At 38.1% G+C, this 12,795-nt stretch overlaps 1 protein-coding gene across 1 annotated transcript; it reads left to right on the forward strand.

Moving 5' to 3' along the window:
- Positions 1-456: 456 nt before the first annotated feature.
- Positions 457-4,619, forward strand: ZBED4 (zinc finger, BED-type containing 4). The gene has a single exon (XM_009873619.1). It carries the CDS (start codon positions 771-773, stop codon positions 4,287-4,289), a length of 3,519 nt encoding a protein of 1,172 aa, XP_009871921.1. The 5' UTR covers positions 457-770; the 3' UTR covers positions 4,290-4,619.
- The last annotated feature ends 8,176 nt before the right edge of the window (positions 4,620-12,795 follow it).

The raw sequence follows: 12,795 nt of genomic DNA on the forward strand, positions 1-12,795 counted from the left end.
GTGTGTATATATATATGTATATAAATGAGTGTGTGTGATTATGTAATGGTTGAATTAGGATGTAGGATGAGTTACAGGTATGTGTAAGCAAATATAAAAGTGATGTTTGGGCCAGATTTTGTCAAAACTGAACCAGAGCTGGATGTTTAGGCACATATTTGCCCACAGTAAATGTACTGAATAAATGTTGAGGTGTTTTTTTTTTTTTTCCTTTCTTTTTTTTCAGTAGTACACCAACCTATCTTTATCTCAAAGGAAGAAAAAAACAACCTACAGAACATTTAGTGCATGTTTTCAGTTCATCTTTTCTGTAGTTATTTAAAGTATGTTAGTCAATTTTGTCTTCTTATTTTTTTTCTAGATGGTGCAAAAGAATTGCAGTTGCCCAATCAAGATGAGCAGAATGGCTTCCTTCAGCAAGAAAATAGAACATTTATTTTTTAGGATTATGTCTACAACATGAAGCATTTAACAGTAGCTGTCTTTGAGAACATTCATCTATGACCTGAAATGTCCTGATCCTGGGGAAAAAATGAGATTCCATTAACTAAGTCTATAATTTTTTAAATGCATTTTTATGACTAATCGTATTTGCTTATGCACAACACGGATACAGAATTCGTAAACCAGAGATTATTTTAACACGTACTCCCATTTGCGTTTGTGCGTTCAGTCTACAAGATACATCATTTAAATCAAATTTTAAATAATCTTTTAAATTATCTGTATTTTTTGCTAAATGAAGACTTGGCAAGAAAAATTTCTCGTCCATGGACACAAGTGAAGCAGGTTCCCCCAGAATGGATGGTACTTTTGTGTTGGATAAAATCAATAATTTAAAAGTAGAGCAAGAGGAAGACGGCATTAACTGTACTCTGGAAGGAATGGATATAAAGACAGAAGCAGATGATTTCAAACATGCGGACAGCAGTGACGAGCAGGAAGACAAAGAAAAGAACTTCATTTCCAACAACCCTGGCAAATACTTATCTACAGAAAATGAAGATGATTATGGATCTCTTTTTACTCAGTATAGTAGTACGCTCTATGATGTAGCAATGGAAGCTGTGACACAAAGCCTTCTTTCTAGCAGAAACATAAGCTCCAGAAAAAAGTCGCCTGCTTGGAACCATTTTTTTATATCTCCTAGAGATAGTACTAAAGCAATATGTATGTACTGTATGAAAGAATTCAGCAGGGGTAAAAATGAAAAGGACCTGAGTACCAGCTGCCTCATGAGGCATGTGAGGAGAGCCCATCCCACTGTACTCATTCAAGAAAACGGAAGCATGCCAGGTATATCCTCCTTTTCCTCACCTACATTGTTACTGCCACCTCAGCCTGCAGATGTTGGAGATCTGAGTTCTATGTTATCCCCTATAAAGCTAGTGAAGAAAATGGCTTCTAAAATACCATCTCCAGATCGAATACTTGAGGAATCTGTTTCTATTGTTTCTTCTGAAGAAATACCAGATCTCTCGGTTTCTGAAAAGTGCAGCAAAGAAGAAGTCATGGTTGGGTCATCTCCACAGCAACCCAACAACCAGTATGATGACACTGTGGAGAATGTAGCAGAAAAAACTGTTGTAATTCCAAAGAGCACATCAGGTTCCAGAAGGAGATCTGCTGTCTGGAAACACTTTTATCTGTCGCCTTTAGATAATTCTAAAGCTGTTTGCATCCACTGCATGAATGAGTTCAGTAGGGGAAAAAATGGAAAAGACCTGGGAACGAGTTGTTTGATAAGACACATGTGGAGAGCCCATCGTTCCATTGTCCTGCAAGAGAACGGGGGTGGTACCAGCATACCACCTCTCTACACTGCACCTCCAACTCTGTTGCCTTCTTTACTACCCTCAGATAGTGATCTGAATTCCATGTCATCCTCTCCTGGAAAACTAATGAAAGAGTCAACTTCTGTTTCTTCTTCTCCAGAGAGAATCTCTGAGGAGATCCATACCAATCTCTCTTCTGGAGATGCTCTAGTGGAAGACTCAATGTTATCATCTTCTGATGATATAGGTGAAGTCTCCTTTGTTTCATCTCCCGAGAAACAGTGTGAGGGATTAGGCCCGCTAATATTTGAACCTACTGCTGTATTTCAGCAAAATAAAAGGATTATGAAAAGACTTAAATCGGAAGTTTGGCACCACTTCTCACTGTCACCTGCAGACAGTCTAAAAGCAGTATGTAGATACTGCAGTTGTATGATAAGTCGCGGTAAGAAGGGAGACGTGGGCACAAGCTGCTTGATGAGGCATCTATATAGACGCCACCCCGATGTAATTGGAAACCAAAAGAGCTTTCTTGATGTGAGTTTGGCAAATTCTCCTTATGCCACTTTGGCTTCTGCGGAATGTTCATCCTCAAAGTTGACTGACTTGCCTACAATGGTTACACACGATAATCAAATTATATTTCCTGTTAATAGTAAGAAGACCTCAAAGCTGTGGAATCACTTTTCAATTTGTTCTGCAGATTCAACTAAAGTGATATGTATGCACTGTGGACGTACAATAAGTAGGGGGAAAAAGCCAACGAATCTAGGCACGAGTTGCCTTCTAAGACATTTGCAGCGATTTCATAACAACGTGTTGAAAACTGATGTCTCGGAGACAGTGTTATCCTCATCTACGGATAATCGCATGCCACTGAGCACAGAATTACTAGGATCTTCAAATTTTGATGAAACCAATGACAAGTTTTGTGACTCTCACCCAGTTGCCAAAAAAATCACAAGTCTTGTAGCCGAAATGATTGCACTTGACCTTCAGCCATATTCTTTTGTAGACAACGTTGGCTTTAACAGGCTGCTTGAATATTTGCAACCTCAGTATTCTCTACCTTCTCCGTCTTACTTTTCTAGGACAGCAATTCCAGATATGTATGATAATGTAAAACAGATAATTACTTCACATCTTAAAGAAGCTGAAAGTGGAGTGATCCATTTTACATCCGGAATATGGATGAGCAACCAAACACGAGAATATCTAACTCTGACAGCTCATTGGGTAACGTTCGAGTCTTCATTTCGACCCCAGTGTGAGGATTATCATTGTTCAGCACTGTTAAATGTGTCACAGATTGATTGTGACTACAATGGAATCAGCATCCAAAAGCAGTTAGAGTACTGGTGGGAAACGTGGATTACTTCCATTGGCCTTCAGATTGGGATTACTGTTACTGATAATCAAAGTATAGAGAAAACCTTAAATGAAGGTGACCATTCAAGTGTACAATGTTTTAGTCACACTGTCAATGTCATTGTAAACGAGGCTATTAAAAGCCAGAGGATGGTTCAGAATTTGCTTAGTATCGCCAGAAAGATCTGTGAACGCGTCCATCGGTCAGCAAAAGCAAAAGAGAAGTTAGCCGAGTTGCAAAAAGAGTATAAGTTGCCTCAGCACCAGCTAATACAAGATGTTCCGTCAAAGTGGAACACGTCATTTCACATGCTTGAACGTCTGATCGAACAGAAAAGAGCCATCGATGAAATGTCAATAGAGTGCAGCTTCCGGGAGCTGATAAGCTGCGATCAGTGGGAAGTCATGCAGTCAGTGTGTCATGCTCTCAAACCTTTCGAAGCTGCAAGTAGAGAGATGAGTACGCACATGTCTACTCTAAGCCAAGTGATTCCAATGATCCACATACTTAACAGGAAAATAGAAATGCTCTTTGAGGAAACAATGGGCATAGATACTATGCTGAAATCTTTGAAAGAAGCTATGGTGAGTAGGTTGTCCTCCACGCTTCATGATCCAAGGTACATTTTTGCTACGCTCCTGGATCCCCGGTATAAAACATCCTTATTTACAGAAGAGGAGGCTGAACAATATAAACAAGACTTAATCAGGGAGCTGGAAATAATGAGTTCTACCTCAGATGATGATAAACCTGTTTCCAATGGATGTGATATAGGTTCACCATCTACAAATTCCTATGGGGAAGATAATCTTTGGTCACTCATGGGTGACATGAAGAAAACAAAAGACCTGAAAGAGAGAGCAAAGTTACCAGAGGAAATGGTGCTTTCTTACTTGGAGGAAGAAGTGCTTGAGCATAACTGTGATCCTCTAACTTACTGGAACTTTAAGAAGTCATCTTGGCCAGTACTGTCAAAACTGGCTGTCAGGTTCTTGGGTTGTCCACCAAGCATTGTTCCTTCAGAGAGGTTGTTCAGTACATCCAATGAGAGCAACAACTTTAGTCAGTCAAGGTTACTGATTGAACACTTTGAAAAGCTTATCTTTTTGAAAGTGAATCTTCCTTTAATATACTTCCAGTATTGAAACTAATGAACAAACTGCTAGACTAAATCTGTTGTTGCTCACTGGATATTAACTATCTATAACTCGTATTTTTAAATTGCTCCAAGAGGGGCCATGTATGACATCTAATCAGTGACTATAATTCCAAATTTTAGTTTCATTTTTTCAGCTTTCAATATGTCTACATGTGCCTTATTCATAGTACTTCAGGCCAGATATTGTATATATGTTTTTTAAAAGTTCACACTAGAGATAGCCTGTCTTGTCAAATTATACAAAATTATGTAGGTTTTAATCCATAATTGTAAATGACCTTTAAAAAAGCTCAGTCCTTTGTTTTAATAGAATGGCAAAAAAAAAAAAGAGATGTAAACAGTTCTATTCTGTAGTTTTTTATTCAATTATTATGTAAAAACCATAAACCAGGTACTGTATTTTAGTTGAACATTGCTTTAATTGCAACAAAACAGGTTTTGTAGTTGTCAAAAGAAAGCTGTACATGAAAGATGAAAGATGGGGTTCAAGCCGTCTTTTTATCATGTGGTGTTTTTAACTGCAAGCCCTAAAGTACTTAAAGGATTAAGAAGAGTTATTGAGGAAGATGTGTTTACAGGAGACTGTTGACTTAGTATCTGAAAATAAATCTTAGATTTGAGATGATAAGGAATGTCAGTTATACAGTAGTAGAACTTCCCATTCTGGGTTCTCCTGTTCAGGTTTTACATTTTAACTGAACTACAGAAATATTCTGGGTATTTATAAAAGCTCTTCGGAAGTCTTATCAAAGTCTGTGAATTAATGCTTGTTATTTAATGCCGTGTACAAAAAAAAAAAAAAAAAAAGGCAAGAAACTTACCCTGAAGACTCTAATGTCATTCTAAAGCCTTTTCTAATCTTTAGTGCATCGAAACTATGAGGTTCCCTATTGTAAAAAAAATGAGCCCTTACTCCTAATGTAATTTCAGTTGTGTAGAACAGCCTGTCTTAAAGCTCCTAGTACAGAAATAACTGATCTTCAGATTTTCAGTAATAGCCTTATGGATATGGTGCACTGCTTAGAATTTTATGTAGTAAAGTTGATTCTTAACTGTTGGTGTCCATCAGGCAAATGGGATATAGAGCCCTCAAATCTTCAAGTAAGATGGAAAAAAAAAATAGCCAGCATTTTAATTTGAATGGAACATTCTCCATGGTTTTTTTAACTCTGAAAAGATTAATCTTCTCATTTGAGTTTTCATTGAATACTTTTTTGGGAAACAAGTCGTCATTTGCCTATGACCTTTTAGAAACGTTGTAGCTTTGTTAAAATACTGTACCTATGCCTAATCTAATTTTGCATTTACTATGTTTTAGTGTATTTATAAATGGTGAACTCAGTTTCTGAAATTAAACATTTTATTTGCAATTTTCTAGTGGTAGTCAACACTGCTTTTTATTTTCAGATGAATTTAAGACAACTGTTGAATAAAAATTGATGCAATTTTAATCATAAATATACCACAGGACATGGTATGTGGAAAGATGGGTTTTCCGTTTAGCTCTTTGGACTTAAGCGTGGACTCTGGTTCTTTTCATTTCACTCAAGCTATTCAACCTCAGGAAACTTTGTTGCATTCTTTCCCAGGTGGCTTTGGTTTCCACGTGGCGTTTCTGTAAACAGTTTATGGGTTGCAGTATTTCAGTTGTTATTCTCTCAGTTATGTTTACACCTGTACTATTTAAGTAAATTATTTTATAGTGTACTTGGGAAAAACTAATTCTGCGTTTTGTCTCCAGTGCTGTAGAAGGTATCTTAGTACTGTCAACAGTCCACATTTCTTTATTGTTGTAGGGTTAAATGATAACAGCACGTGTGGTGGGGTTTTTTTTGTTTTTCCCTGTAGTAATAAAACAATTTGTTCTAGTTTATATATAGTTGGAACTAGGTGAGTTTGAAGCAGCTTATTGGGAAACTTGTTTAAATGGTTAGTGGTTAATTATTATCTCAATTTTTTCCCTACCTTTTAACTGTGAATATAACCTTGACCTTTGTAAAGGAGATGTTTGATCTCTACAAACCGGTAGAGAGGGAAGTAAAGGAAGAAGAAATTGTTTTTGAACCAGCGATACAATTTTCACTCAAGGCTGCAATTGAAATTTGGTCCTTGGCTTAAAGCATTGTGGTGGCAGTGAATGAGCTTACCTGAAAAATCCCAGTTCTCTGGAAACAAGCATCTTGGCTCCTCTGAAGGCGGTCTGTGCTGTAGCTCCAGTGTAAGTCATGTGGAAAGCTGAAGTAATGGCACTTTGAGCCCCCAATTTGCATCTTATTCATATGGATACTTAATTGTGTAGTCATGAGTTTTGTCAAAACTTGGCCCAAGAGCATGAGAACTAGTCGGTATTTTTAGAAGTAAAATTTTACCAGTTAAATTTAGTCTACTTCATTTGTACCTGGAATTTCCTCCTTTTTTTGTTGTTGTTGTTGAAGGGCTTAGTTCTTAAGACTGCACTGTTTCAGTGTCAGTCTTATGTTAGAAATTTTTTTTTTCAAGCAGGACCAAAAGGACTCAAAATTGAAATTCTTAAAAACTTAAATAAAAATAGGAGAGAAAAAATAGCATAATGTTGCTATTCAAAAAGAAGGGCTGAGAACTTTCATTGAAGTACAGAGGTAAGTTATTGAGTGAGTTCGTTTTGTGTTGAGTTTACTTTATTATTTTCTTAGTGATTGCTAAAGCTTGCTTTTTTCAACCCTTCTTGTATCTGTAATGTATAGGAAACTCGCGTTTTTACATTACCCTCTCTCAGACAAATAAAGCACAAGCTGTTAACAGTGGGAATTTTCATCGAGCTGAGGTTGCAGCAGCAGACAGCTCCCTAATGCATAATGATTTGGTGAGCCTGCAACAGTAATACTTATTTTATTTAAACAGTTAATTTCAGTACATGAGCAACGCTAGAAATAAACTTACGAAGCAGACTTTCTTTCCCCCCCCCCAGCATAAAAAGTGTAGATGGTACTAAAGATCATACTTTGCATCATTGTAAGAATCTCACAGCTTTTGCTTCTTTTAAAAGTAGGTGTAAAAACTGGTTACGCACGGTAGCAGGCAATATTTTGTAGTACTAAAGGTATGAAGGGACAGAAGTAGAGGTCTCCGACAGCCTTTTCTAAGCACTCAAGTCTTGTGACAGGTGTGTAATGGAAAGTATCTATTCAGATCTCTGTTAAGCACCAGAAACCTGTGATCATGCTCCCCCCATGTTGCCCCTTCCCATTTGGCCTCTTTTTCTACCCATCAAGCGAAAGTGAAGGAAACTTGTTTGACTGTGGAATTTGGCCAGCGAGCATTTACTAGTTAATACTCATTGACAGCTCCTCCTTGTCCCCCAGGAGTAGCTTTTGATTGTACACAGAACCAAAGTCTCAGTCTAAAGCAGTTTAAATTCCAGCATAAGGATGTGATTGATAAGATGTGGATATTGATGACAAGCTCGAAACAGATTGTTGAGAAGTCTGCCCCTTGAAGTAGCGTTAGCACTATACACAGGTGACCATATCAAATTTGCATTTAGGTGTCTCGAAACACTGGGGAAAAAACATATAATTAGCAAATAGCACTTTCTAATTACATATTATTTACATTTTATAAAGTAGGCATTTTAGTCTTCCACAAATATTTTAATCCTTTGCTTTATTTTTAGTGACAAGAGTGATTCTTTATCTTCTTGGTTTCTTAGCAAAACTGAAAGTGCTTAATTTGGTAAATGAGCAGGCTAACCAGAAATAGTGACCACAGTGACATCCCCAACTCAAGTATCAGCTTGGGTTCAGAGGGCTAGATCAATGCCTAAGCAGTCCCTGTGTTTTGTGCATTATGGTGTGGCTTCAGTTTTTTTTTTTTTTGATCACCCCCCTCACCCTTTATGAACCAATTCCGTATTCAATTTGATTTAAATTGTCAGTTTTGAAGGAAAAGACAGACTCCATTTCAGACAGCATTTTAACCTTACACTTCGTGTAACTGGACACAAATCAAACCTTGGTACAGGACCAAGGGCAGTTGCAGCTGAAATAACGCAGAACTGGTGAAAGCTGCAGAATTTCAGATGAGATGCTGGCTGTCCTTGCAAAAGGTCTGAAATGAACAACCCAAAGTAGTTGTAGTTGCTCATGTCTATCTAAAGAGCTGATCTCAAATACATAGTTGCATACAAAATGGATGAATTATGTTTAGGACTCATATATATTTAAATTAAAAAAAAAAAAAAGAAGAAAACCTTCATGGAGGTATTCTTTGTCATTTAACTTCAGAATTTCCTTTGTAAACACCCTTTTAATCTTCTGTGTGGTGTTAAAGGAGATAGCGATACGGTTTAAGACAGGACTAATGTAAGCAGCTAGCTGAAAGGCTGTGGCTAAACAGCCTTGCTTACATCAGTGATAAACCCAGCTTGTGGTTTTGTTCTTTTCTCGCAAATAGAAAGTGAAGTCATTTGTACAAGAAAAGAGTCTCTGAATATTAAGAAGGGAGAGACCGGGGGTGGGTGGAAAGGGGAATGTTTAAGAATAAGCATAGGTGATAAAGCAAGGAAAGCAACTCTAGGCTTCTGTATCGTTTCAGTTACATATGAAATGGATTTGGGGGCAAGGGAAATGCACACTCTTGCACTGAAACAGACCGAGCAAGCAAGCGCTTAAATCCTGTGTCACCTTTCAAACTCCTTAGCATTATGGAAAGAACTGGAAATGTGCAGGAAGATAGGAATGGACCTAAAACAGTTATAACTGCAGTGGGAGAGGTGGCACAGCCTCAGTGTTGTTTGCCCGAATGTGTCTCCCCAAGGGGATGTGTGTGACAGCCAGGGAGTGAGCAAAAGGGATCAGTGATCAGTGTTTCAACACGTGTTGCACTGTTACCTCGCGCTGAGGTGGTGTTCTCATGGCTGCAATGGAACAGGCAGCAAAGTGAAGAATCTGAGACACGTTCTGGCTTTTCTTGGTGTTAACAGATAAATACATTTTATGTCGGATCCACCACAACCATTCTACAGGTCTCCTCACCCTAAACTTGCTCGTGAGAGAGAAGACCCATAGGAAATACTTAGGGCAGCTCTAAGGTAAATAGTCTGATTTTTTTATTTTTTTTTTTTTTCTTCTCTCTCCCAGCCCTGAATGCTCTGTTACTTCAAGACTTTGTGAACTAGAAGTTGCTCCTTGATCTTTGTTTTTTTTCAGTTCTTGACAGGAAAGTGACCTGTTTAACCCTCTTGTAAAGTAGCTTTTACTTTCAGCATCCAAAAATGACCTCTGTCAGCAAGTTCCAAGACTTTTTTTCATGAGATTACTTTATTCAGTTTTACAACACAGGGTGTCCTAAATCTCAGGCTGGAAGAGAGTGATTATTCCCAGTCCCTGGGCAAAATGACATGGTGACATGTCTGTGTCCAAATCGTTTGTTTAGCCTTGCTCTTTCCAGGAATAAATGTTGCTTGTAAGAAATTCGAGTCCAACTTCAAAAGGTTATGCATGAAAAGGTTATGTGACATTTGACCTTTGAGGAGTTTAACAAGACATCCTAAAATAAATCTCATTCTGCAGCAGCATTATGCAGGTTAAACATTTTATTTACAACCGCATTTTGTGTTTAAATGCCATAGATACAACAATTTATAGATGGACTGTACTATCTGTCTTCTTTATTCAGGTTAATTCAACCTTCAATTATTTCAATGCGCTCACCCTATTTCTGCTTTTATTAAGAAAAGCTATACTCTAAGACAGGGTTGTTTGTAATCAGTCATGGCAAAAGGCATTTTTCTTTCAAGAACATTGAATAGTCTTGAGAAATTTATTAAAGTCCCTTCAAAAATGCTAAGTAAGTTTTCAGTGTCTCTTACCTGCACCATTCATACAGTCACTTGAGGTGTCCTTTATGCACCCCAAATGCAGAATTTGTAATATCCGCCTTGAAGTTTGTAGTAAGAGACTTCCTTAACATCCTCTTCTATCTCAGGGAACTTAAACTCATGTTTTTTTTCTATATTAAAGGAGAAAATAAGCTCTGTGTTTTGTGTGGAGCTCAAGGGTATGAGAAGGCTCACTGAGGAGAGAGATGGCTTTAGTTTCTATTCCAAGGATGGTTTGTTGAGTGAAAGCAGCCTTTGGGGAAAGACCAGCAATCTTCATGCCAGTTTGACAGCTGCCCCTTCTTCAGCTGGGTGAGGGCAACCATAACGTTCATGGCCTGTGGTGCAGGGGGCTAGCCGTGCTGTCACTGAAGTCACTGGTGCTGCACGCACTGCTCGGGTCACGATTTAGCCCTTCGGCTACAAATCCAAACACATTGCAGATCTTGAAACAAAGCACTTTTTAAGAACCATATATGCAGAGCAAGATGCACCAGGACGTAAATAACCTTCAGACCCTCCAAAACTGCAATCCAGTATCTCTTTCCCATCTCCTTGTATGTATTTTACCTTTATCTGCCCCAAATGAATACACTAAACAGGCCTGTTTGAGCCAATAGCTTCTATTTTCATTGGCAATGAGTACATGCTACTGCTCTACCTGAATGCCTTCACGGGTCTAAGTCCACAGGTAGCACCCAGACACCAAAACTCAAGTTTGTGGAGGAACCCAGTCACCAAGTGTCTGACATTGGGCAAGATTAAACTCTTCTGGTGCCCAATGTCTGCATATTCTGTGTCACTTCAGGCATCAGCTTGAGGTGCCAACATTACAAGCAGCATGGCTCTGCGTTTTCTCTGTGGTTAAGAGAAGCAAGTTTCTGCAGAGGGATTCTGACAATTCTCTCATTTGGAGAGCTGGAGTAACTATACACCTAACTTGAGCAGTGCTGACATTTGTCTACAGGGGCAGGATAAATTTTCGCTTAGGTTGTTCTTGACTTGTGGATTACAGTGTGGGGGAGTTATAAAAAGTCAATGATGAGGCTTAAGATAAGGGCCTACATCTTTGCTCAAAAGCTTTCCTTTGTGTTGTTCCAAATTCTCAGCTATTTGCACATGCACTTCCTTCTGCTTCATGTAAACTGTTTGATGTTCAAATTGGCTCTGAAGTAAACTGAGTTTTCTTCCAAAGACAAGTCAAATAGATAATACTTGAGTGATTTCAATTCAAGAGCAGCCAGAGACTGGACCAACAGGTTCTGCAGGCTGGTCTTGCCAGATCTGCTCAGTCTGAGGCAGCCTGGGCAACAGCCACAGCCACCCACTGGGGGAGCAGGCCCCACCAGATCAGCTCCCAGCTGATACCTAACCCAGCAGATAAAAAGAAAACACAGCCCCAAGAAGTGAAGTGTCCGTGGGTAAAGGTAGTTTGTGAGTGAATCACAGTTGATGAGTGGAAAAAAAAAAAAACAACAAACAAACCAAAACACTTTTTTCAATAAAGAATTTTTTACTTGAGTTTTCAGTCAGCAAGGAATAATTTCCTGCCTATTATTTCAGGGTTTTTTTTTACACTAATGGAGCTCCTGTCGTATTATAGCTGGCCCTAAAAAAAAATTCTAAGGTTTTTCTCCTTAGTTTACCCCTTAACTTGTTCCATTCAGCAATCTAGACATACATCCTTAACAAAAACATCTAATAAAGAAGATACTACAGAGCATGCTACCTTATTCTAGTTTATACATTGCAACACATGGCACATTACTCCTCTCCAAAGGGAGTACTTCATAAAAAAAAAACAAAACAAAAAACCAGCACCTATCTTGAAGTGTATTCAAGTGACTACTTTCACAGGTACATTTTAGCACTGCAAATTAATACCATTACAGCAGAAAAGGAAACATTATTTTAAAAATTCTTTTTCCTGTGAAATCTATGTTGCTGCTTATTCATTAACTGTTGGAATAAAGATAATCATCCCTTAATGCTCAACTCTGTTATGAGGCAGTGCTTGTCAAGAGGTCCAACTGCTTTTTAAGTGAATCTCTAATTAGTTTGGTAGCCTACAGAGCACAATTAGTTATTGTGATGAAGCTACAATGAATATGGCTTTCCTATGTTGGCATCATCATTAAGTTTCACACAGGCAATCTGACAAGTGAAGGAGTTACAATCCTGCGGATACATCAAGTACTACATCTTTGCACACATAGATTACATATCAAATTATTGCCGTAGCACAAACCTGTTCCATTATGTATCTTAGATAGGACAGTTAGGACATATCTGTGCTACGTTATGAAACAGAGAGCTACCCAAACCAAGTAAGCAGGTTTTACTTAATACTACTAAACTTGTAGTTTCAAACGTATCTAACAATACAACTCAGTATTTGAGCATATACTGACTAGGAATGCATTGTAATATTTATATGTAAGAAACAGGACGGAGCTAAATACCAACTGGTACACAGATTTTCCGTGCTTTTCCACAGAAGCTGAATTGCAGTGCTGGAATGACAATTTGTTGCTGTCTTAGATTATTCAGTCATCAGCAAAATTACATCAAAAGACTTACTTAAAATTCAGTCAGGATGACAGAGGAAGTTTTTCCAACAGTACTAATTTTGGTT

This window comes from Apaloderma vittatum, unplaced genomic scaffold (assembly GCF_000703405.1).
Source record: "Apaloderma vittatum isolate BGI_N311 unplaced genomic scaffold, ASM70340v1 scaffold31977, whole genome shotgun sequence".
Taxonomy (NCBI): domain Eukaryota; kingdom Metazoa; phylum Chordata; class Aves; order Trogoniformes; family Trogonidae; genus Apaloderma; species Apaloderma vittatum.